The sequence below is a fragment of the Ochotona curzoniae genome, unplaced genomic scaffold (genome assembly GCF_017591425.1).
Source record: "Ochotona curzoniae isolate NIBS_2020 unplaced genomic scaffold, NIBS_Ocur_1.0 contig_43, whole genome shotgun sequence".
Lineage (NCBI taxonomy): Eukaryota > Metazoa > Chordata > Mammalia > Lagomorpha > Ochotonidae > Ochotona > Ochotona curzoniae.
Window position 1 is genome coordinate 18,560,330 of NW_024466218.1, and position 27,097 is coordinate 18,587,426.

General features: G+C 42.7%; 1 protein-coding gene across 3 annotated transcripts in view; it reads right to left on the reverse strand.

Annotated features, from left to right (window-relative positions):
* EPG5 (ectopic P-granules autophagy protein 5 homolog) overlaps window positions 1–27,097 on the reverse strand; it is an 86,400-nt gene that overhangs the window by 26,881 nt on the left and 32,422 nt on the right. For all 3 annotated transcript variants that reach the window (XM_040984963.1, XM_040984964.1, XM_040984965.1), the window contains exons 15-28: window positions 26,815–26,934; window positions 25,641–25,900; window positions 22,684–22,824; window positions 21,179–21,323; window positions 20,765–20,962; window positions 19,072–19,182; window positions 18,185–18,307; window positions 17,416–17,582; window positions 16,055–16,276; window positions 13,309–13,432; window positions 10,738–10,882; window positions 8,431–8,602; window positions 7,506–7,668; window positions 1,883–2,025 (exon numbers count right to left, since the gene is read on the reverse strand). In XM_040984963.1, coding sequence (XP_040840897.1) covers window positions 1,883–2,025; window positions 7,506–7,668; window positions 8,431–8,602; window positions 10,738–10,882; window positions 13,309–13,432; window positions 16,055–16,276; window positions 17,416–17,582; window positions 18,185–18,307; window positions 19,072–19,182; window positions 20,765–20,962; window positions 21,179–21,323; window positions 22,684–22,824; window positions 25,641–25,900; window positions 26,815–26,934 — 2,234 coding nt within the window. The remainder of the gene's footprint in view (window positions 1–1,882; window positions 2,026–7,505; window positions 7,669–8,430; window positions 8,603–10,737; window positions 10,883–13,308; window positions 13,433–16,054; window positions 16,277–17,415; window positions 17,583–18,184; window positions 18,308–19,071; window positions 19,183–20,764; window positions 20,963–21,178; window positions 21,324–22,683; window positions 22,825–25,640; window positions 25,901–26,814; window positions 26,935–27,097) is intronic.

Here is a 27,097-nt window from a genome sequence, read left to right on the forward strand (position 1 = left end):
TAAATTTTTACTAAAATTTTCCACATTTTTCTTTAGCATTTTATATTCTTTATATGATACATAAATTTCGACATGAGAACCTTGGAGCTAGCATAAAGTCTCTGCATACAATACCAACAGCCCACATGGGCAACGGTTCAGGTCCCAGCTGCTCCACTTCCAACTCAGCTGCTAGAGGCCTGGGCAAAGCAGCTAGCGTGGCCCCAGCACTTAGGCTCTTGGCAATCTCGGGGGAGACCTGGTTCCTGGCTCCTTTTTCGGCCTGGTCCAACCCTGGTCGGTGCAGCCTTCTGGAGAATGAATGAGCAGATACAAGACCTTGATCCCACCCTCCATCTCTCTCACTGTAACTAATTATTAAAATTTTCAAACAAATAAATCTTTTTTTTATTTTTTTTTAAAGATTTATTTTTATTATTTTGTTATTGGAAAGGCGGATGTACAGAGAGGAGAGACAGAGAGGAAGATCTTCCGTCCCATGATTCACTCCCCAAGTGAGCGCAACGGGTTGATACTATGCCAATCCGAAGCCAGGAGCCTCTTCCGGGTCTCCCACGTGGGTGCAGGTTCCCAAAGCTTTGGGCCGTCCTCGACTGCCTTCCCAGGCCACAGGCAGGGAGCTGGATGGGAAGCGGGGCTGCCGGGATTAGAACCAGCACCCATATGGGATCCCGGGCGTGCAAGGCGAGGACCTTTAACCACTTGCGCCACCGTGCCGGGCCCACAAATAAATCTTTAAAAAAAAATTTTAAAGCAAGAGCCCTGGTTTCTTTAAATATCAAAATTTGAAACACTGACCAAGATTGAAGAAAAATATTTTTCATTTATTTTATTTTTATTTGAAAGGAAAAGTTAGAAAGAGAAGGACAGACAGACAGAGGCCTTTCACACCCTGGTTCAGTCTTCCAAAATAGTTGCAGTGGCCAGAGCTGAGTCAATATGAAGTCAGGAACCAGGAGCCTTCTCCAGGTCTCCTACACAGCTGCAGGAGTCCCAAGGCCTGGGGCCATCCTTCACTGCTTTCCCAGGCAAGCTGGATCAGAAGTGAAGCAGCCAGAATGAGAACAGGTGCCCACATGGAATGCCAGCAGTGTAGGCAAAGGCTTAGCCTACTATGCAATGGCACTGGCCCTGAGTACCATGCTAGAATAAAAATAACCAAAATTCTTAACACACTTCTAGTTCCTTTTCCAGTGAAATAAACTTCAACCTCTTGCTCAATCAAGAGCAAACTCAGAACCCAACCCCTTAAAGAAGTCAATGTCCCTACCAAACACCCTCTGTAACCAAATGTAGAGTCACCCAAAGAAGAAGGCAGAGAACCGGCCTCTCTGATCCCAAGCCACACTCTAGGATTATGGACACATGGCTGGTGTGATTAGGCCAGGCGCTCTGGCAGGAAACCCTAACAGTCAACAGCAGGTTCCCAACCACCCTTGGCAGCCCTGGCTCCCCAAAGCAATTATATGATGAACTCTGTTCAGTAATCAAACTGATAATGCTAACTTCCCAGGTAAATAGGCTTTGATACAAAACAGAAAATCTGACTGTATTTCAACATACTGAATCAACTCATAACTCAGAAAGCCAACACTTTCTATAAGAATTCTATGTTTGGTGGCCATAAAATCTCTGCCATCACAGTCAACTCTGTCATGAAAGCATAAAACACTTAGACATTATAAATAAATGTGAATGAATGCATATTCCAATAAAGCTTTATTTATTAAAAAAAAATGAAGAGCAAACCAGGTTTGGCTGAAAGACCACAGCATGCTGATCTTGGCACTAATTTAATTAGCACATGCCCAAGAGAGAAGTCGCACTTATGACCAGTATTCAGAACAAAAATTATATTTTAAATGACAGCATCAAAACTTACGTGATGAGGTTCTCTGCATGCACAGCAGCTTCGACCACATTAAGTGATGGCGGCTTTGATGCTTCTGCTTGCAACTGCTTCACTTCTTTTCGCAAAACCTGGAGCTGCTGGCTAACTGCTTCATTCTTACACATGCCTTCAAACTAACAAAGATTAAAAAAATCAATGGACTTCCCCACTCCATCTACTTCTAGAACAAGTTTTTTGCCACACATATGCTGAGTATGTGGCAAAGACAAGCAGTATTACAATCAGTTTTGTACTTTAACACAAAACCATTGGCTGAAGCTGGAAATGATGGGAAATATCTTGTCAAGACAACACTCAAAAACTACCAAGCTTTCACAAAGAATCAAACTTAAATAAGAGCATTTTTTAAAAACTTTACGTCCAAATAAACTGATAAGATCTGGAATTAATTTATCAATGGTTCAAAGTCTTTTGCAGGATAATTCCTCTTCCACTTTATGTTTCGACTCCTCAAATATTCATTAAACAGACACAGTGCCTCACGCCACGGATGCTTTTCTTAAAGCACATCAAGTGCATAGCCTTCATCGACCACCATCCCACACAATTTTCCTCATCCCAGTAGATAAGTGCACACACACACACACACACACACACACACACACACACACACACACGGTCTTCTAGTAGAAACACTTGGGCCACATATGTGCCTGACTCAACAAAAAGGAAAACAGAGGCTGTTAACAAACAACAAAATAACAAGGAAAGTGCTCAAAGTCACCTGCATGCCCAGAAAAAGGCAACTGACTAACTCAGTGACTACTGAAGATTAGTCTTTCATGAAATTTTTAATGGTTCTTAGAAAAGATATGAAAATGAAGAGAAGTTATTGTGCTATAAAACACACACACACACACACACACACACACACAACCCCAGGGCCCAATGTCCTTGCCTTACAGGCACCAATGGACACTTGTCTGTGTCCTGGCTGCTCCACTTCCTATCCAGATCCCTGCTTGTGGCCTGGGAAAGCACATGAGAATGGCACAAAGCCTTGGGAACCTGTACCCATGTGGGAGACCTGGAAGAAGTTCCTGGCTCCTGGCTTCAGGTGAGCTCAGTTCTGTCCATTGCAGGAACTTGGGGAGTGAACTGGTAGGTGGAAAATCTTTCTATCTCTCTCCTCTGTAAGTCTGACTTTCCAATAAAAAAATAATAATAAAATCTTTCAAACAAACAAATAAACAAACAAAAACATCTAAATTTAAAATCTGACTTCTTTTTCAGATGGTATCTTTCCCACTGGAGAAGTTGTCATCATACCCTTAACTGGCAACCACTTACATACTGACCAGTTTTGTTTATGTTCATTTAATGTCCTTTTCCAAATGTGGACAGAGGCAAAGGAAAGAAGAGGACACTTAAAGCCCAAGTTACCACACAACAAACACCATGACAACTGTGGAGGACAGAGACAGAAAGGAGGCCATCTGAACAGGAAATGCTGGGACAAGACTAAAGCTACTTTTTTTTGAAAGCTGAACTCTAAACCAACTACCCAGGATGGTAGACATTAAACAAAGGCAATTCATTTAGGAAAGTTTGGATATGTTTACCAAAAGCAAAAAATCCTTAAATTATTGTCACTTTCTAGTTTTCTTATTTTTGACCACTGTCCCCACGGCTGTTCAGTTTTCTTTCTACTGGAACAGAGATGAGAGAAACTGAATGACTCACCTCATAAAGACAAGAACACCACCATATGGAGAAAACTCCTCCATTTGAATCATTTTAAGCAGACAAAGAAATTAAATAAGTGACCTTCAGCAAGGCTTACAGTAATAAGAGGCCAGCTGTTATTTCTAGAAATGAACAAATATTTCACATCACAGTAAATCCTATGACTAACAAGCATGCTGAAGTACAATAAAGGGAACCCAACTGTAAATCACCCCATTTCCTCAGGGGATATCACCGAATTTTTAAAGGCTTTTATTAGGATGGGAGAGTACAGAATAGGAATTTTTCCCTTCTCATAAAATATATTTGGCTTTTGTGTGTCTCAAACAAACCATACACAGTTCAAACAAGTTGCCGACAGCTGGAAATTTCCAGGACTTTCCTTCTCAGGAAATCCTTATAAATGAGCCATTTAAAATTATATTTAAAATAAAAAACTATGTTTCATGAAGCTCATTTTAAAATGTGAATCCCATACAGAATATTTGGTTAGAATCATACATTCTGTAACCACTGACAAGAAGGTAATACCATCTCAAAGACGTAGATATGGAATGCATGCTCAATTAAATAAGCCTTGACTGTCACGATCAGAATCACTTCAGAAAGAGGAGGTCAAGCAGCTAAAGAAAAATGGTCCATTAATATTGAATGGGAAGAGTGTGGGCTTGAATCTGGATGGACGCAGGTTCGAACCATGACTGAGTTACTTGGCAAGTCTCTTTGCATCTCTGGATCTGTTTCTCTAAATACAACCTCACTGCAGAAGACCTAATATAATGTAAGTAAAGTACCTGACATGTGAAAGCAAGTGAGAAAGTGCTTGAAAATGGGCTGGGAGAGAAAGTGAATTACTGCAACAATCCAACAAATTAACCTGTACTGATTCCCAAGACCACATGCATAGTAAACACATGCTAAGACTGCTCATTTCGAGCAGGAAAGTTACAACATGCATGTCTTTCACAAAACACATCAACAACATTCCTATAATTTGTGAAGGATATAAATCTAGTTGCTCATTCCTTCAAAATCCTATTTCTATGGCAATGATCACTCAAGGCATTCATAACATAAATCAGAATTAAAGTCCTTGAACTCATAACTCAAAATCCAGCAACAACCACAGAACACTGCAATCATAACACTAGCTGTAACAATTATTGGTATCTTCCATGCACTCACTCGAGAATATCCACTACACACTAGAAGCCATGCTAGCAGGTACAGGTATTCAAGAATAGAAGCTGTATTCTCAAAGTTCAGTCTGGTGGTGGGTAAGGGACAGGCAGAAGCAAGTACTCGTCAGGATATTATCAATTAGCAATTTATTATTTAACTTCTCTGAGAAATGTTATTTAAGTCTCAGACTATAAAAGCAGCCCACTGCCTTCATACATCCAATTCTGTTGTCACTGTATTATCAGAACAACTCTGCTTCAGTAGACATTATTACTGAGCCTGAACTCCAGGGCCATTAGTGGGGTTCTCAAGGCTCTGGGTCTTCCAAATAGAACTGACAGTCAAGGAATTTGGCAAATGAGCAGAAAACCTTCCAGCAGAAAACTAAAACATGCCATAAGGGGCAGGTGCCATTAAGCCTAGCAGTTGAACATGCCCACTTCCCACAGTGGTGTGCCTGGGTTCTACTCTTGGCTCCAGGCCCCTATCAATGCAGATCCTGGAACATAGCAGTGATGGATCAGGAACCAGGGATCCTGGGGCCAGCACCACAGAGCAGTGCACATAAGAAGGGTCTGCCCAGGCACTGGCATCCCCTAAGAGCACCAGTTCATGTCCCTGCTGCTCCACTTCTGATCCAGCTCCCTAGAAATGTGCCTGGGAAGGCAACAGAAAATGGCCCAAGGCCTGGGGCCTCTGCACTGTGCTCCCACATGGGAGATCCCAGAAAGAAGAAAACTATATTGAAAGTATATTGTAGGCCCAGCACAGTAGCCTAGTGGCTAAAATTCTCACCTTGTAGGCGTCGGGATCCCATATGCCGATTTCAAACCCTAGCAGCCCTGCTTTCCATCCAGCTCCCTGTTGGTGGCCTGGGAAAGCAGTCAACGATGGCTCCCAGCCTTGGGTCCCTGCACTCATGTGGGAGACCTGGAAGAGGCTCCGGGCTCCTGGCTTCAGATCAGCACAGCTCTGGCCATTGCGGCCACTTGGGAATTGAATCAACGGATGAAAGATTTTCCTCTCTGTCTCTCTCTTTCTCTGTATGTCTGACTTTCTAGTAAAACTCACTAAACCTTACCAAAAAAGCATATTGCAAAAGGTGTACCATTATATTATAGAATGAACAAAGCTAAAGAGTATAAACAAGACCTCAGCTTAAGGGTCCAAACATCTAACGCTGTCCCTGCCAGCTGAGAGTTAGCCCCCTGGCCTGTCCGGTGGTACTTTCCACTTGCAGGACCCTGAGAGTTAACAGAAGGCCAGGCCAATAGGCCTTTATTTGATTGTGACAGCAAACATTTACAACTCTCTACAGAGCAATTAGAATCAGAATTAGGAAAATATTTTTCTGTATTTCTCTCATTGTCATTTACAAAAATGTACTTTCACAGAATTCCATTCTCTACAAATAACTAATAGCCTGGTAATAACACACAATTCCAAGATACGGAAAATTACCACATTTGCAAAAACAGGTTATATTTTAATACATCCTCTTTTTACTGCAATGGGAGACAAGTTCAGTATTTTTCTCTCCAACTCAAACTCCACCCTAAATTGGTAAGCTTGTCTTCTAGCATTTACATGTTAGCAACTGATTCTTAAAGCACTTGTAATTAGATCTTGCTACAGCATTAGAAATGAGGGAAACATACCCCAAGAGAAAGCACCAAGCCAATGATAACTTGTTTACAATAAAATGTAAAGTTGAGCTTATTTGGACTTATCGGACAAATTTCTTCACTTTAAATACATACAACAAAATGCAGTAAGTATGAAAGATTATTTCCGAGAAAACATTTGAGAGGTAACAGTCTCCTAAGGAAACTAATGATGAAGAATACACCAGAATAGTTAAAAGGTGAATTGCAGGGAGAAAAAAGTACTGATAGTGTGTAGACAATCAAGGATGGGCAAAAATAAATTTCTAAAAACGAATTTCTAAAACTTCTAAAAACAAGAGGCTTTTTTTGGTTAGTTTCGTTTCGTTTGTTTTGTTTTTGTTTTTTGTGTGCAAATATAGGTAGTGACTATATTCTAGATTTCTGTCCCAGCGAGGGGGACAGAAAGAATAAAGTGCTCTGTTATGCTTTCCACCCAGAAAGTACAGACAGTAACAACCACCTCATATGTTTGCTGTAAGGATAAAATAAGGAACTTCTTAGACAAGGTCTGGCATGAAGTTCAGTGCCATTAATCAGGTTGCTCGTACCACCTCTCCCTGAAGGTAAGTTCCCCCTTGATCCGTCCCCCAAACATGCCTCCCATTTCAGTCTTGGGGAATCTGTTGTCTGTAGTATACAGCCAGTGGTCACTCACACCACATTTCCCAATGTGAATTCCCACCACCAATCCTTAAAGAGTTGAAATACACAATCTAGCCACTGACACTGTGGCTACTCCATTCCTTCTAATGAAATCCAAAACCCAGACGAAGATCAAAAACTTCTGACGATCAGTTTAGGCTTCTCTGTCTAAAAGTCTTCAATGAATCTGCTTTCCATTGAAGTTCTATTTGAATATCTCTCTTGTAGGATTTAACTAGTGCTTATGGAAATGTGTGATCAGATTTGCATGGGTTTCATTCTATATGCACTTTTTTTTTTCTAATTGGGACACAGATCACACATTATGCTTCTTAAAAGATTTTTCTTAAGGACATGTCAATAACAAGGACTCAATTAAAATTATCCAAGTTATGGAGAAATCTACACAATCTTACTTGAACTGTTACAACTGCTGCTCCTTGGCATTTCTTGCCACTGCTGCCTCTGCACTCCAAATGGAGGGTGATCTGCTCTTCTCGATTAACATATTGCTTGGGCATTGTGTCTAAAAGTTCACCATCCAGGGCAACCTGCTGAGATTCTCGAAGAGCTGCAGTTCTGAAAAATACCATCAGGAATTAAAAAGAAAATCTTTGAAAAGGTTATACACAGTAATAAAAAGTTTTTAGCTACTGCTAGCCAGCATTACAGCACAGCAAGATCCAAGCATTCGACAGTAACAAAAGACAAAAGATGTATTTGCCAAGACTGAATCAAACCCTCTCCCTGTCAGATAGGCTAATCATTAAGTTGAAAATGAAGAAAGGAGCATAACTTTTCAGTCATTCAAAGAGTGACTTCTCTACATACATTCCTTTTCATAAAATGGCAAACTAGAATCAAAACTTTTAACAGCTGATCATTCTATATCCAACATGTGACCTAAAAACACTAAATTTTTCCACACTTTCCACATAGTGCCCATGTCTTTTTTTTTTTATGGAGAATTAGATGGCAATATTCCTCTCTCTCTCTCTTTTCCCCCTATAAACACACACAAACCTCAGTTTATACATCCTTCCCACATCATCTTTCTAGTATCAAAAGAAGTGAAAAGAAAATCTTACTGGCACTCTAACATTCAAATGCCACCACAGAAAACACCTAAGACCAGTAGTACACGAAAGTGCTACCCTAATTTTAATACAAAGGTAAAGGACTTGTCACAACCCAATCAAGTGAACCACACTACCTGGTCCAGTCTAGTCCAACTTAACTATACAGTGAGAATCCTGGCAGGCAAGCCATTCCAGAAACTACATCATTCAGGCTACCAAGGCACCAACACAGGAACACTATGCTTGATGAGAAGGGTCTTACCTGGCCTGCTGCTGCAGGACGTTCAGATCTGTGTACACCAGCTGTGTGGCTTCTTTCTGACTCAGCAGCACAGCTGGAGAAATCACCGGCACAGGAGGCCTCACTGAAGGCAGGACGAGGGGAGGATGCGGATCCTCGTGCTTCCGCAAGTTACTCAAAATCCTCTCTTTGGCTAAAAGAAAATGAAGTCACATTTATGAATTACAGGTTCTACTGGGCAGTAACACACTAAATTAGGACAAAGCTCTGGCCTCTAAGCTTCATAAGGAATGCCAGAGATCTCCAAAAAAATTTTTTAGCCCAAATAAATAAAACCATTTTTTTTTTCTTATTGCTGTTACCTGAACATTTCAGGAAGCATTCACAGGCATAAAAATGTTCTATACTAGGAGCTGGGAGCTCAGGAACCTGTGATATAATTCAACAGAACCCCCATCCTCAAAAACCAGTCAAGCAGGAGAGAGCCAAGACTCCTGATCTTAAATTACCAACAGCCTTGCACATGTGCTATGAAGTTTGGATCAGACACTACTGTAAAGGGGATCTAGCAAACAGCTTCTGTCTTAATCAGCTTGAGACAAAAAAGAATCCACCAGATGGACAATGGGCTGGACAAAAGAGGTAGATTTGGGGTGGTCCAGGTGAGAATTCATGCCACCGTCCATAGTAACTGCATAGGAACAGGAAGAGAAAAACCAATAGACATTAAAAATACAGATAAGTCTGAAAAATTCTGAAATTAGCTCAAGTTTTGAATAGGAAGTATTTATAGAGTCCAAGTAAGTGACATGTGCCACAAAAACTTTGTACTAGGTTGCACAATATGCTAATTCAGCAAATGTAAAATTTGGTATCTCTTTAACTACATATTATAGAGCACAATAGGCATCCAATAAATTCCTATCTCCCTACCCTCTCACTCTATCACACAACAGGTACGGGCTGAAGAACACGACAAAAGACACCATTTGTGAAATGGAATTGAAAAGATATGCATGCTTGCTTTTTCTCTTTTTCTCTGCCTCTCCCTCCCTCCTCCTCTTTGAAAAGGCCAGAGTTATTTAGCAGGGATTAAGGGGAGGGCAGAAAGTCAGAAGGATTTTCCATTTGCTCATTCATTTTCCAAATGACCACAAAAGTCAGGCCTGGGACAGGCTAAAGGCAGGAGCCAAGAACTTCACCCAGGTCTCCCATGTGGATAACAGGGCCCAAACATTCAGACCATGTTCTGAGACTTTCTCAGGCCATTAAGGTGAGCTGGATCAGAAGTGGAGCAGTTGAGACTTGAACCGGCCCCACACGGGATGCTGGCACTGCAGACAGATACTTAGCCTGTGGACCACAGCACCTACCTCATACACACAGAATTTCCATAAACTCTTTGAGGCATAACTCTACAATTTTATGACCCATATTTTTTAAAGATTTAGTAATTAAGAACAATGTGTACTCAAATATTGTTTTTCATTTTGTTGTGAAATATGTCAATCATTTTCTAGATGGAGTTTCTGGCTCTTGGTCTCAGCCTGGCCCAGCCCAGGCTATTACAGCCAACTGGGAAATGAACCAGTGGTCAAAAAATCTTTTCCCTCTCTATCTGTCTCTCTCTCTCTCATACACTACCTTTCAAAAAAAGTATCTTAAAGAAAAAAAAAAAAACAAAAAACCCTCTGGAATATCCATTTGAGTTTCAGATACAACAAAAGAGCTTACAAAAGAAAAAGACTTCTGAATGCTAAAACTGAAAACCCCCAAAATAATTACACTGAAACTTCTTGCAGTTTTTTATGTGGATTTAAATGTGTTTTTAGAGCTTCACAGGAAAAAAGGAAACACCAACACAAGTGGTCATGTTCCAGCTCCTTTTCCACCAGGGACAGCTACTTGTGCCCTGAGGATGGCCCATGAGGAATGACTAGAATGTCTGTCCTGGCAGGTGTCCTCTGGCTGTCGAAGGTGAAAGTCAATGTGATGGCTCAAGCCCACACGGCCATGGTGAGCATTTGGTGACACCTTTCTGAGAAGTCAGAAGTGGCAGTAGTCCTCGACAGTTTCTAGGCCTCAGGAAATATTCTCTTCCAAACTTCTTCTATTTGAAAGAAAATGAATATCTTGTTTAAACCATTACTGTCTTGGAGTTTTTTCTCACTTGAATCTTAACCTAGTGCCTTGGCAGACAGAGTAATATGGAGCTCTTAAAGCAATTTGCACAGGCAAGACAAGGTGTAGAAATTTTAACCCTCAGTGGATTAATCCACTCATTCATTCATCCACACATTGAGAGGAAGAGAGGATCACAAAACTCACCTAGCAGAGGGTCAGTGAAGTCCAGCTGAACTGACACACTACAGGACGGGCAATGGGACTCCAGCTTGACCTGCATCCACAAACCAACCACCTCCTGGAACTCGTGGCGTATACGCTCCATGTTCAAGTACTCTGTCCACAGTTCCTGGAATGGAACCACAGAATTTCAACTCTGACAGGCGGGTCACAGTCACATAGAAAAGGATATATTCAACTATACAGTAAGTAAACTTCAGCAGGAAGTGGCCCCCTACAAGATCTTCAGTATTAGATGAACTACATCTAAAATGGCTACACTAACAATCTTAGTATGATTCAGAAAATTTTCTGTATACCAAGATTAGAAAAAGTTTAAGTGGAAACTGTATGTATGTTCATAAATTATATACATACACTACTAAGCTTATAATTACATGCACTATAAGATTTGGATAACAGCCAAAACAACTGAAAGAGATAAATAAATAAAGAAATAAAACCTGGGGCCCGGCGCGGTGGCGCAAGTGGTTAAAGGTCCTCGCCTCGCACGCCCGGGATCCCATATGGGCGCCGGTTCTAATCCCGGCAGCCCCACTTCCCTTCCAGCTCCCTGCCTGTGGCCTGGGAAAGCAGTCGAGGACGGCCCAAAGCTTTGGGACCCTGCACCCGCGTGGGAGACCCGGAAGAGGCTCCTGGCTTTGGATCGGCATAGTATCGGCCCGTTGCGCTCACTTGGGGAGTGAATCATCGGATGGAAGATCTTCCTCTCTGTCTCTCCTCTCTGTATATCTGCCTTTCCAATGAAAAAATAATAAAAATAAATCTAAAAAAAAAAAAATAAATAAAACCTGGATTAGATAAAACCTCTAAATCCAAACAATAATTCGCAGAAAATAATGGGAACAGAAAAACATGTTAAACTATCCCACAAACACACAGCTAGTAAAATACAATCTATGCAAAAAGTTTACAAACTATCCAGTTTCCTCAATAAATAAGTTATCAGGGAAGAGAAAGTAATGATATGGATCCCTATTAAAACAAACTATAAAGACATTTAAAAAGCAAGACTTTTGTCCATTTGTGCGGCAACCAGAAGTCTAAAATCTGAAGAGACATTTGATATTAAAGAATGTTTCAGATGTAAATGTCATTATTTTTGCATTTGTAGCTTTCGAATTCTGCAAGAAGTATCCAGTGCTCTTTAGGATTAGCCAGAGCTGCCCAGATCTGAACCCAGGAGCCAGGAGCCTCTTCCAGATCTCCCACATGGGTGCAGGGTCCCAAAGCCTTGGGCCGTCCTCGACTGCTTTCCCAGGCCACAGGCAGTGAGCTGGATGGGAAGCAGGGCTGCCAGATTAGAACTGGCACCCATATGGGATCTCTGCCACTAGGTTACCATGCTAGGCCCTGCTAAACAATCATTCCCAAACTAATGACAAAACAAGGCATTCCCTAGTCAGAGGAGGAGTCCCAGTGTCATCCTAATCACAACTTGACTCCAGCATGCACCTGACTATCTGATGAGCTGGACTAGATTCTCCAGTGCACACCCATCCTCATTAAATGAGGTCACGCAGGACCACCTTTACTGACTATACTAAGTAACCACTGACAAAGGCTAAAGGCTGCATGGAATTCTTAGAGCTAAGTACCACAGTACGTCTTAAAACTATAAACTTCAAAATGATGTAACAACTCAGAACGTACAGATCAAAAATGGGGATTGGGGTGCACTGCCCATAAAAATGGCAAGCAAAGAATGAGAGGAATAGAATGAATTAAACAAGAAAAAATTCTGTAGATGCTGAGGAAACAGGACAAGCTTTAGAGATTAAGAAAATCTAGAAAGCTGCCATTATCTGTTGAAACACTGACCAAGGGCTTACTATGTGCAAAGCTCTGGAAAGGGTCTCTCAGATGTGAAATACACTGTGGAAGAGCTGGGCAGGAAACCGTACTAAGGGGATTCCACAATATTTCACCTTGTGTTTATTCTTCCTAACTCCCTGGCTCTGTATTCTAAGCCTTCTGTCTGTGGTCTTAATTGTTGATAATGCTTCTCGGGTCACATCTCCAGTTCTCTATCTTTGAATTACATAATTCCACCCACCTTTTCTACCTAACCTCACTCCCATATCCCTGTATCCACTCTGCCCAACTCCTTGAGCTCTCCTGGAAGCCTCTCAGACACTCCCTCCTCAGGTGGCCACACCTGTGTAAACAGCACCCCTGGTTGTCCAACTTAGGGACCTTCGTGTATTCAAACAACCACAAAATCCCGCTGACTATTCCTCAACATACTACTAATTCACTTGTTAATTAATCACTATCAAAAGCATTGAGTATGAGATTGTAATTAGCCATAAATGAGCTTCAAGATCATTTAGGGGGGGCCATGTTAGGTTAGAGACTCAAAGGGTAATATTCCTTTAATACAATCACTTATATGGTGACAAATTCCAGAGACAGTGACTACTTCAGTTACCACCCTTTTCTACATCAGCAACTGGTCTAATTGGTTCCTCATTAGGAACATGACAATGCAAGTGACCTTTAGATTTGTTAAAACACACACAGCTATAGTTTCACCTGCTGATTCTGCATCACTTTTGCTAGCCTGTGAGTATCATAGTGCTTTGGCAGAGAAGGGATATAGGTATCTCCTTTTTGGAAGGTCTCATCTTCTAGCCATAATTCATATACATTGAAGAGTCTAAAAGATAAAAAAAAAAAATACACGCAATTATATGCAACATAAAAGATAAGCAGATAAATGAGATTTCTCCTAACTCTGGAAACTGGCAGCTCTATGTAAAAACAAGGAAAACTCTGTAACACAGAATACATGTCCAACCACCCACCAGAGCGCCAAGAAACTCCCAGTTTCTTTCTAAAGCATTAATGCAATGCAGTCATTGCCAAACAGGAGATCAAAGGGGCTGGATGAACTCCATCACAGAGGCAGGGCGAGATGTACACAGAGGGAATACTTGGAAAAGGCGTCTTTAGCACAGACGTAGGGGTTTGCATGCGGAGCTCTGCTATCCTGGACAACTCCGGCCCGGGGGCCTCAGTGCTTAGGAAGGTACAAATAACACTCCCAGTAAACACATTTTCTATCTTCCAGAAAAAGCCTTGAAGGTTTCCTAAACTTACACTCTGGAAACACTTGCCAACTTTAGGTTCTGTGAGCATCTCCTACCTTAAGGAATCACAAATAAAATTCATAGTATGAGTACATTCTGTTCTCATCAGGAAAAAAAACAATAATGTTGTGATTTTCCAGTAAAATTGCTTTTTATAAACATAATGAGGTTTCCTTTATTTTTGGTTTTACGAGAAGCACAGTCTATTCAGCTAAGGTCACTGGTATTTTAAGCAGTTGTTTGCAGCAGCAACAATACTAGAGAACTAACTGCCAGCACAGTTAAATGGTTGAGGAGAGGACAGGGAGGTGGCATGGCTTGGAAAATTCCCTCTCCGCCTGGGGAAGGCTGTCAGGCACCAGGGCTCCGATGGGGCTTCGAGCTCCTTCCAGGGAGGACGATGGCCCAGTTCTCTTCACCAGCTTCTCATTCAGCAAGAATGGGAGCCACTTTATGAACGCACCACAGGAAAGGGAGAAGGGAGACAGAAAACAACCGCAAAGTCTTTCTTGGCTGCCCTAAAATGTCCAAAGACAAAGCCTTCCACTAGTCACAGCAGATTAAACAGGAGCTTTCCTCCAGTCCAACAAGATGAGGACAGAGGGCTTGATGTCAGACGCGCCTGAGGCTTTATGCTGGAAGACAGTTAGGTTTGCTCTCCTAGCCACTTTGCATTTCAGAGTGAATTATTAAGACCAATTATTTTAAGTCTTATTTATAAGAGTAATATTTGGATTGTGTCAAAAATATTAATGAAAGGCACAGGAACTGTATAGAAGAAAATCAGAGTTCCATGTTCCTAACCTTTTGAGGGATGCAAAAACCTCAATTTTATAAGCAGGTTATTATTTCTCACAAAGATTATGGCGCCTGCATTGCAGTACCGCAGGCTAAATGATCACTTGCAACACCAGTATCTCATATCAGAGTGCTGATTCAAGTTCATGCTACTCCACTTTCAATCCAGCTTCCTGCTAATGAAACTGAGAAGGGAAAAAACAACTGCCCAAGTGCTTGGGCCCCTGTCACCAGTGTGGGAGACACAGACGCAGTTCCTGGCTCCTGGCTTCAACGTGACCCAACTTTGGTTGTTGTAGCCATATGGGCCCAGTGCAAAGGTTTAGGTGGCTAAATCCTGGCTTGCATACTCAAGGGTCCTATATGGATGCCAGTTCATGTCCTGGCTGTGTCACTTTCCATCCAGCTCCCTGTTTGTAGACTAGGAAAGCAGAAGAGGATGGTCCAAACCCCAGGGCCCCTGCACCAGCATGGGAGACACAGAAGAAGCCCTTGGTTCATGGCTTCCGATCAGCTCAGCTCTGGCTATCATAGTCACTTGGGGAGCGAACCAGTAGACAAAAGCTCTTTCCCTATATATGTCCTTCTCTGTAAATCTGCCCTTCTAATAAAAATAAATAAATTTTAAAAAATAAATAAGAAAAAGATCTCTCTCTCTTTCCGTTTCTCTCTCTGACATGCTGTCTTTCAAATGAATAAATGTTTAATGAACTAGTCTAGCAGGCTTTTAACATTGTATACCTGCTACAATAAAATTTTCTAGGTTTATTTTTATTTGTACAGAAAAAACTATGAGACCTGAGTTTATCATTGAGACACCTGCCACTAGGCAGAGGCGCCAATTCGCTTTGGCAATTCAAATTGCCAATTCGCTTCTCTTGAGAAACACAAGAGAAATATTTCAAGATGTAACCTTGGCAGCCAGTGTCATGACATAACAGGCTAAACTCTATCTGAGGTACAGGCATCCCATACAGGTGCCTATTCTTGTCCTTGCTACTCCACTTCCAATCCAGCTCCCTGCTCATGGCCTGGGAAAGTGCTTGGGCCCCTGTATCCACATGGAAGACCCACAGGAAGCTCCTGGCTCCTGGCTCCTGGCTTCAGATTGGCCCAGTTCTGGCCTGTTGTGGTCATTTTGGGAGTGACTTAGCAGATGGCAGATCTCTCCATTTCTCTCCTTGTATAACTCTGCCTTTCAAATTAAAATAAAAAAGAAAAACAAAACAACAAACAAACAAAAAGTAGCAGCAAGCCTATACCAAAGCCACCTTCCACAGTCAATCTCACGGGTTTAAGGTTAACAACCACCAGGTGAAACACAGCCAGCCGCTCCAGAGCAACACCTGTACTGCTAACGGTAACCCCAGCGGATCCACTACCTCACTGACCTCACGAGTTCCGTGTGCAGTTCCGGTGATGTGAGGTAAGCAGCGGTGCCAACCTGGCTGGCCGGGAGCCCTTCGCTGCCCTCTGCTGGTACACGGAGGGCCTTGCTCGCTGCATGGTGGAAGTCAGCCACCTCTGTCAGGCGCTTCTTCATTTCTTTCAGCAAATTGATATGAGCAGGGCTTTGAAAGAACCTTCTTCCAATGCATCCATCTATGGGTAACCTTAACGAAGTATAAGCATGGATTATGAACTCACAATGCACATGTGCTTTCTGCACAGCACAGGACAGCAGTTATTGAGTGGGTGGGTATTTGGCATAGCAGTTAAGATATCATTTGACATGCATGTCAGAACAACTGGGTTCAAATCTGGCTCCACTCTCAATTCTAGCTTCCTGCTCTTGTGCACCCTAGCTCAAATATATGAGTCCCTTATACCCACATGAGAGATTCAGAATGAGTTTCCGGCTCCTGGCTTTAGCCAGGCTCTACCCCTGCAAAAAAAAAGTATATATAAAAGTAATTTAAAAACAAAGACAAGCTATATAAACTCAAGATACCATCACTGCTAGAGGCAGAAAATAGATTAAAATGGCATCCGGTCCTGGAAAACATACAAACCTGGTATAAAATGAAAGTGACAAAGAATCAACATCCTCATTTTTCAAAGGAATGGTTAAGGGAATGTGGGTGAGACAGGAATTAAAGTGGAAACTAAAGTAACAGAGCACAGGTCTGGCTGGCCACACACGGCACCTTCTCACCAGTGGAGATGCTGTGCCCTCCTGAGCACAATTCAAAGGCTGCTACACACACTGGCCTTGGCTCACAGCCATGGCACTCTCCACAACAGCCCCTAAGGGTCACACATGGAGCCTCAGACAGGGGCAGAGCCTCAGACAGAGACAGAGCCTCGGACAGGGGCAGAGCCTCAGACGGGGGCAGAGCCTCAGACAGGGGCAGAGCCTCAGACGGGGGCAGAGCCTCAGACGGGGGCAGAGCCTCAGACGGGGGCAGAGCCTCAGACGGGGGCAGAGCCTCAGACAGGGGCAGAGCTTCGGATGGGGGCAGAGGATCAGATGGAGATAGAGCATCAACGGAACTAGTTTCCATTCGTACCTCCACAGGTTCCATGCTAACTCCTACTGAGTTCCACATTATTGATTGCCCCACAATCAGGTGCAGAGGTTGTTAAAGGGAAGTTACCACAATATATCCCAAACTCAGAGCCATCCAGTTTAACCGAGGGAGAGAGATTCCTAGTTAAATGTCACCAAAGAATGATTCGAACACTCCACAGTTTAAGAACACACACTCAGAAGTAGCAACACAGAAATGTACTACAACACAGGGTAGCATACCCGTACTGTGGGCCTGGGCGGTGGAGATACAGGAGGAAGAACTTCTGCCAAATGAGAGGCAGAAGAGGATGATCAGAAGGTGTGGCCAAAGCCTGGTGGGCCCAGCGGTAGATCAGCAGCCTCTGCAGAGATGGGACGATGGGGAGTTTCAGCTGGGCTTGAGCTTTCTGCAAGAAAGGAAGGCTGTTAGCTGCCATGAAATGAACATTCACAATCAGTCTTTCTAAGTGATCTAAATAGAATCCTGAATATTTTGTCTCCAATTTAAGTAACCCCAAAAAGGCACAAAATATTTTCTTCTACAACCTCTAGCTGCTGCTTCATCCTTAGTAGTAGCAGCTTTTCTGCTGTCAAAACATATCAGACCTCAGCATCAGAATGGGCCTTAACAGTCATCTAGTCTAATTTCATTTCCATTTCTGCAATTCCTTTGCACATAAAATGCCACAGAACAAGGGAATGATATGGTATAAAAACCAACTTGAATAATCTTGTGAAAGCTTATATTTCAAAAGAACTTTCAAGAATGATACATTCTCTGACATACTCTGAAACACAAAAGTCTAAACTATGACATCTAGAAGGTCTTTAAAGCACAATGAATGAACATTAGGTTGTGACTCCATGATAAATGGAGCTTTAAGCTGGCTTGGCCGGTGTCCTTTCTAAGCATTCACAACAAAAGCAAACCCAGATGGTCACAGGCTAAAACAAATCATTAACATGTGAGCCACCTTCCACCACTCAAACATGGAATTGCTATTTGCACCTTCAGAGCTTGGTCAGGGGTAAAAGCAGAGTTTATAACCAGCTCCCCTTCCACGACTCTTCGTAGCTGGGAGTCCTCTTCAAAGATGGATTCCATGTTCAGCACAGTCCAGGCAAACCAGACCTACAACACCACCAGGAAGACGTAGGGTCATGAGCCAAAAGCTCCAAATTGACAAGATATATCCTGATACTAAAGAATATCCCTCTTATTGATCTCGGTCCTCAAATATTTTTCTAAAATGAACACATTTTAAAAATCTGTACATATTCTTGACACATTTATCATGTTATATAAACAGGATAGTTAATATCCAGCTAATGTTAAATGTTAAATTGCTATACAAAGTGTTATATTGTTAAATGTCAAATTGTTATACAAAATGTTAAATTGCTATACAAAGGCTAAAATAACAACAGAACGGTGTCCACTCACTCAAAAATATTAATTGGGCAAGCTATACATGAATGAAGGACAGGGCCAGGGCCAGGCCCAGGTTCTGCTGCATCCACTGGACTAAGGAAGGGGGCAGAGGTGAGGATGAGCCAGGCCTGAAGTAGAGATGCATGGGAAAAGCACAGTTAAGACTCAGTGAGGCGAGAGCCAGTGATGTGCCAGCAGGGTCAGGGCGTCAGCTTGATTACAAGATGAGGAAGGAAGGAAGGAGACTGACAGGGTGTTCACGGGTACAAGGACTGATGTCAGTAATGAGACAGAGGCACACAACCCCAATTTCACACACGAAGTCTGAGAGGCAGTCACGATAAAAATCAAGCTGCTGCTAATGACAGTAACAACCAGGGCCGGCTACTCGCAAGCTGATTAGTAAGAGCGTTAACCTCTGAGCCCACAAACCCAGCAAATGAGCCTCTCAGTGGGTTTCCTACCTGCGTGGGCATGGCTGTGCCCTCCACAAAGGAAGGCGTGATGTTGCCTGCCACGATCCAGCTCACCAAAGAAGTCAGCAGACTCCGGTCACAGTGGTAGCCCAAAGCATTCTACATGAGGGACAAGCAGAACAGACAGGATGCTTTATAAACACCTTATCAATGACCTTTGCAAAAGTGTTAGCAATTCGTTCACTATAAGGAAAAATTTCTACTAAGACACAGGTTTCCAGGCGGCCACAACAATGGTCCTAGGCAGTGCACCACAGACAAATGTCATGAGTAGGGCTCTTTCCGAGATGTTTAGCCTTTGAATGCTCTAGGAGCAGCACAAGTGGACGACAACTGATAAAATACCACAAAGTTTTAAAAAGGCAGAGTCCATGGGCCCAGAGCAGAAGCCTAGCAGCTACAGTCTTTGCCCTACACATGCCGAGACCCAATACTGCCACCAGTTCTATTCCCGGCAGCCCTGCTTCCCTTCCAGCTCCCTGCTTGTAGTCTAGGAAAGCAGTCAAGGACAGCCCAAAGCTTTGGGACCCTGCACCATTCGCGAGACATGCAAAAAGCTCCAGGCTCCTGGGTTCAGAATGGGGCAGCTCCAGCTGCAGCCGCTTGGAGAATGATTCATTAAGTGGAAAATCTCTCCTCCTATCTGTATATCTGACTTTCCAATAAAAATAAATCAACCTGGTGGTGCAGCAAGCTAATCCTCTGCTTGCAGTGCCAGCATCCCAAATGGGTGCCAGTTCTAGTCCCCCCTGCTCCACTTCCAATCAAGCTCCCTGCTTATGGCCTGGGAAAACAACAAAGGATGGCTCAAAGCCTTGGGACCCTGCACCCAATTTAGGAGACTCAGAAAAACCTCCTGGCTCCTGCCTTCAAATTGGTCCAGCAACAGCCATGACAATCTCCTGGGAAGTAAGCCAGCACCTGGAAAAACTCCTTCATTCTTTATAAAAATCTATCTTTTAAATAAAAACAATAAATCTTCTTTTAAAAAAAAAGAAAAAGAAAAGAAGAAAGGAGGGACAGTGGACAGAGTTCAACTACTTGAAGGGATTTCTTATTTTTACAAAATGTATTTATTGGAGCCTGTGCAGCAGTGCTGCCATCCATATGGGTGCTGGCTTGATCCCTAGTTGCTCCATTTCCAATCCAGCTCTCTGCTTACAGCATGGGAAAGCAGCAGAGGATGGCTCAAGTCCTTGGGTCCCTGAACCCATTTGGGATATCTGAAGGAGTTGGCTGGCTCCTGGCTCCTGATCAGCTCAGCTCCAGCTGCTCCAGCCATTTGGGGAGCAAACCAGCAAACAGAAAAATCTCTCATCTTTTTTCCCTTCTCTGTAAAATCTGCCTTTCAAATAAAATTTTTAAATCTTCCAAAATTCTATTTATTGAGTTAGAGATGAAAATCCCAACCAATGACTCATATCCCTAATACCCACCACATCCCTGGCTGGAACTGGAGCTGGGAACCAAGAACTCAGGCTAGCCCTCCCATCTGAATGGAGAAACCTAACTTTTAGGGCCAATATGGCTGCTTCCCAGGGTCTGCACTGGCAAGAAGACAAACTCATGAAAATAGGTATTGACCTCAGGTACTTGGAATGGGATGTTAACTACTAGGCCAAACACCTGACCCACCGGAACCTATCCAGCAGTTGACACAGAAATGCTCTGACATGTTTACCTTATGCTGCTGGTAGAGCAGTTTCTGCACACAGTCTTCCTGCATTAGCTGAAAAGCTGTTTTACATAAGTGGTCCATGAGGAAGAGGATCGCTTGTTCTCGATACCAAAGGTGCTGGTTTATAAGTGCCTGAACCCAGAACTCCAACACAGCAACAGGACCCACTTGGTTGGGCTGAGTGCTTACAGATATGTGAGCCTGCAGAGAAAAGACTCGGGATGTAAAAGCAACCCATGTTGAAAGCATGAACCAAATCCTATCTGCCCCACCTACAAAGCCTAAAGCTGTTGACCTGCTTGGCCAAAAGCACTGTGCCAAGTGAATCGGAATGATCAAATCACAACTGTGCTTATACTACGAGGTCTGGGTAGGAAGAGGGGGAAGGGTGTATTAGGAGCTTGCAAGCCCCCTGACCTGGATCATGCTGTTGAGAAGCTTCACGTTGTCCCCATGGCTGGCTCCTGTCAGGTGCTGTGCCACTTTGTGGGTGACCTGCTGCGTGACACCCTGTGGGACACCACTGTCCAAGTGCAGGAAGAGGAGGAGGTGGGACAAAAACCTGCCAAGTACACAGGAGGGTTACACACTTTACCTCTGCTCAAGAGTTGACAGAAATGGGCCCAGCGCGGTGGCGCAAGTGGTTAAAGGTCCTCGCCTTGCACGCCCGGGATCCCATATGGGTGCCGGTTCTAATCCCGGCAGCCCCGCTTCCCTTCCAGCTCCCTGCCTGTGGCCTGGGAAAGCAGTCGAGGATGGCCCAAAGCTTTGGGAACCTGCACCCTGTGGGAGACCCGGAAGAGGCTCCTGGCTTCAGATCGGCATAGTATCGGCCCGTTGCGCTCACTTGGGGAGTGAATCATCGGACGGAAGATCTTCCTCTCTGTCTCTCCTCTCTGTATATCTGCCTTTCCAATGAAAAAAAAAAAGAGTTGACAGAAGTTCCAGGCCCTGAGTATTCAGGAGGGAACAGAAAACGATGAAATCGGTTCCATTGTTAGACAAAAGAACTATCTAGGGCTTCTGAAAAGCCTTCAATTATTTCTAAAGAAAGCTTTCATACTTAACATAGGTTAAAAATCTCTACCTGCATAGGTGTCATGGAAAGATCTAAGACAAGCTTAAAAGTACTATACAAAAAAACAGGCTTAAAAGTACTACACGAAAAACACCTTAAAGCATGTCGCCACCACCTGCACCAATACAAGAAAAAATGCTTGCCAAGTCATTCCATTCCCAAACTTCCTTAGCAGCCAAGATGCTAATTTCAAATAATGGGCATGAGGGGAGTGTCTAGGGGTGAGGAAGTAATAGCCCAAGACCATAACCCATTCATACTACAGTAAATACACAAAGGACGTTAGGAGTCTATATTTAATAAGCTCTCCCAGATGATACTTAACACCAGACAAATCTGAGACCCTGGTTGTACAAAACCCTTGGACGTTCCACCTGTCCCCATAGGCCTTACTTTTCCTTTCACCATTGTTCATGAAGCCTCAGCCAGATACAGCACTCTCCCCTCTGGGCAGTTAGCTCTCTTCCCATCTCAGTGCAACACTGCACCACCACCCCACACCAGTGGCAACTGAAAGCAACAGGTTTCATTATTGCCACAGCAGGAAAGCCATTTGCCACTCATGTCAGAAGCAGCATTCCCAGAGCTGCATGAAAACAAATGCGCTTTCAAAGACTAATAAGCTATAATGAGCAATCCCAAGTTAAATGAGAAGGAAAATATCTTTCATGCTACTAAACCCAGAATCATTAAAATCACTGATCTAACTTGAGATGTAAACGTTTTCTGCCTAATAAAAAACATGCTATTAAAGCATCATTCCTTTCATTTTACTTGAGAAACCAGGACATAGTCCTTTGGGCTGCTTTAAAGAAAGTCTCTGCCCTAGAATGAAGATACTTACAGCTCGTTCTTCAGCAAGTAATACTGGCAAGGGTAGAACAAAGGCAGAATCTTATCCAGTACATGGACCACCGTTCTCAAATGCCTCGACTGGATAAGAGTTCCCAAAAGTGAGATGCCTTCTGCACAGAACTTTTCAATACTATGGGAGAGAAGACAATGAGCATTAGGATGGCCACTTTGTCATAATCACGTCCTTCCACTGAGCTAAGAGCCCGTAACGCCTGGACTATCCCAGGTCCCCAACTATTCTTACACACCTAAACTACACACAGAAATACCAACGTCTAAACACTGAAGTACAAGAAATGGAAAAGCTCATTTATACTTTTATTTGACAGATGTGGAAGATGAAGTAGCATGCCCAAATTCACATAATTTCTTAAAGCAGGGTCCAAATGAGAGCACAGGCTTCTACATTTCTAGCTGACAGCACTGTCACTACCCCATGTGGTGCTTTTTCTAAGCCCTGGTGGCCCTCTTTGCGTGTACATTCCCACGAGGCATTACAGCAAAGAGAAGATTCAAAATTGAGCTCTGTCATGAGAAACCAGCAATCTATGTGTTTTCTCTTCCCATGACTCACTTCAGATAACCTGTCCTAAAGAAAGAATTTCAAGTACCAGGGAAAATATGAAAGATGGTTTTCATATTTAGCTGCAACAGCAAAAGTAAGATGCAGAAAACAGCTTAGGTGCACCCAGGAAAAAACCATTCAATGGGAATGTTGGCGTGGCTTTCAAAATAACAAAGATAGTTGATGGAAAAATAAGATTTAAGGATAAGTTTATTTGCTGCACAAAAAATCTTAAAATGTGCACTTTTTTTTTAAGTGACATCTATTTTCCATCAACTTTGAGCCCACTCACAAGCATGGTCAAAATTTCTTCCACTAAAAGTACCTCTTAATTTCATTTTCCACAAACTTTTTGCAATCCTGTATGTATGTAATGGCCAACACCACTATTGAAAAACTATTACTACTACTATAGTGATACCAGGAAGAAATTTAAAAAATATCATGCTTGCCATTACAACCATAGCGATAGGATAATACCAAAAAGTTCATTGTTCTAGAACAGCAGCCCTGAGCAGATTTTTCTCCAGTTTCTTAACTCTGCAGCTTTTTTCCCAACCAGGAACTAGGCGCTTCAGTCAAAAGCATTCCCTCATCATCTACCTTGTCTCACCCTCTCTACCTGTACGCCCCATCCACTTAGCAGTTTGCTGACCACCTACTAAGTCCAACTTCTGAAAACATCAATCTGAGCAGGACCAAGACAACAGGGAAGGGTGCTGCTCAGAAGGCCTGGGTGCTGCAGGTGGCAGGAATCGGCCTTTTAGCTGACTCTCACACAAACAGAAGGCCTTATGCCACCAAGGAAGCAAGAGTCACCACTCCACCCCTGAGCCTAGGATGTTTCCATGAAATGACACTGCTCCACTAATCTTTCCTCCTTTACATTATATGCTCACATTCTATGTGGTTCTCATTCCAGTCTCTCCCATAGCATCCCCCGGACAACAGACTCCCAAACCATTTACATTTTTCACAGAACTCCAACAGGAATTCTAAAGAGCAGCCAGGTTGGGGAACTACTGCTGTCTATGTAACCTCAGGTCGAGGTTATGTTTTATACCACTGCCAGTCATTTTCTTTCTAACAAGCCCTCCTGGCTGTCAACAATCTGAGGGCAGCTATTTAACCATCCCGTATCTCTCCTACTTCATGGCACAGAGCAAACACCAGGAGCTGACAGGAAAATAGCATCTCACTGAAATTATACTTAATGTGGAACAAGGTTTCGAAATGAGAGTGTTAAAAAGCTATTTTGGTTAGTCTGAAATAAGGGTGTCAGAAAGCTCAGCTGGAAATGGCTTTAGAAAAGTAGATGCACTAGAAAAAATTACTGCCTCTCAGGAAAAAATTATTTAACAAAAAGAACTTTCACCAACAGGGAATTCGTCGATGCATTCCATTATTTACTGCACCAGAGACATTCTTCATCACTAAAGATAAAACTGTAGATAAAACAGTTCCTGGGTACTGAACTCAACACAAGTTATACCTAACAGACAACCGCAGTATGAGGGGGAAATAAAACAAAGATAGCTGTGGACTTATACTGCAACAGCCCATGATCTGACCAGGAAGTTCACAAGCCTGAGTTGGCCTGCCAACACTTTTTCAAAAAATTCATTACCAAAGCAGGGCTGGGCACAGGAGGTTGAGAAATCACTTGGAAAGCAGCACTTCACATGAGAGGACTGGAATTGATTCCCCCCGTTCCCCCGCTTGGTTTTCCATCCAGTTTCCCATTAATGCACACCCTTAAGAAGGCAGCAGTTGCTGAGTAAGGAAAATTGGGCCTTTTATATATAAATAAATAAGGAAATAATTCATTGCTGACAGCAGGCATTTAACTTAGCAGTTAGCTCACATCAGAGCACCCTGGTTCAACTACTAGCTCTAGTTCTCAATTCCAGCTTTCTACAATTATAGATTCTAGAAATAGCCATAATGGTTCAGGTAACTGGGTTCTGCCTGGATTCAGTTCTTAGGTCTGACTTTGGCAACAGTCCAGTTGCTACAGTTGTTAGGGGAGTGAATCAGTGAATGGCAGCACATGCTTGCTCACTCGCTCGCTCTCTCCTCTTTCTTTCTGTCAAATAAGTTATTTTTACTTCACCGTAAGTAACTAACTATTTTTACTTGACAAAAATTCTGAGAAAGAGAATACAAATTTATTGCTAATATGGACATTTTAATTTTGGGACAACTCCTTACATAACAAGACATTTTTCTGGTACAAATCTATTTTATGTGAATTTGGGCAGCATCTCCCCTTCATAAACTATTAATAAACACTTATTATTTGGCCCTCATTACTCCTCTTCAGGCTTCATGGACGCCTCAGTTTTAGAAACAACTCTAGAGGTTCAGCCCAAACTCTGTACCTGTGGCCCAGGGCTGTCATGGCCAAGGCCAGGTAACAGCCAATGGGCATGCCCGCTTTCACAGACTTCAAGAGAGGATGAAACATGGGTGACTCTGTCAGGTCAGGTGCTGTGCTGGAGAAGGGAACGGTGGGACAATTCTGCTGTAATCCATAATCATTTCTGTGTAGTTTTAACCTCAAGATCAAATTCCAGGCCCACTGGTTAAAGGAGCTCTCAGGTGTCTCTCCATAGCGAACAATACTGGCCAAATATGAAACCTAAAACAATTATTTTAAACCACATTAGTGACACGCAAATGAAGTCAACAGCCTCCTTTCTCTCTCCTGTCACGGCGAACAGTGCCCACAAAAGAGAAGAAAAGCTACTAACTGTCAATTAATTGTTGCTGTACAGCATGAAGGCAATTTCTTACCACTAACCACTTTGGTTTCCCTACTAATAATTTTGTGAACGTGATCGTTGTTCATGTAGAAGAGAAATGATGGAGACAATGACGATCAATCAACAATGTGCTGAGCATGTAACTGATGAATCAGGAGAAGGGGTCTCACTTATAGCACCTGCCAATTTGAATGGCAGAAATACTCCCTCCATGGCAAAAGTTCTTTCTTCACTGTTATTTATTTATTTTCATTTTATTTGAAAGACAGAGACAGAAACAAATAAAAAATCTTCTACCCTTACTTTACTCCCCAAACGCCCAAAACAGCCTGAACTGAGCCAGGCTAAAACCAGGAGGCCACAATTCAATTTGGACCTCCCACATGGGTGGCAGAGACCCAAGTACTTGAGCCATCATCCGCTGCTTGCCAGGGTGCACACTAGCAGCAAGCTGGAATGGAAAGAAGAACCGAGACCCGAGCCCAGAAACTCCAATACGAGGCGTCCACAAAGCATCTTGCAACTGCTTCAACTCCTTCCCAACACCGTGGCCAATTTCAAGCTACTAACATAACTGGCAAAGTTCCTAAAAATCACCAGTTCACCTATACTGGTTCAAGTCAGCTCTAGCACATCACTGTAGCTTAAATCAAATGGTCATGAAAAATCAAATAAAGACAAATCTTTAGACACCTGAGAAATCAATTTTGTCTTCTTAGGAAATCACAGTTTCAGCCTTCCAGGCCCCTACAAACAGACATTCACATTCTAAGGACAGTAAAGAAAATACCTGCTTCATACTTTCAGAAAGAAGCCCAGCATATGGCTTCTGTGCAAGATGCTTCTGGTAAGCTTCCAGAATCAGTAAGGCAACTTCAGTATGGACCGCTTGATCCAGGTGAAGGGTACCCTTCCAAAGAGAAAAATGAGTATTAACATATCACCTTGATAATTAAGTCTGAAGTCTATATACAGAGAAATATACCTCAGTCATCTTCCACACCAGTAAAAAAAAAAAATTATTTAATGGGAATCTCTACAAAGACTATGGATTGTAAGTTAAAGGCTCTACC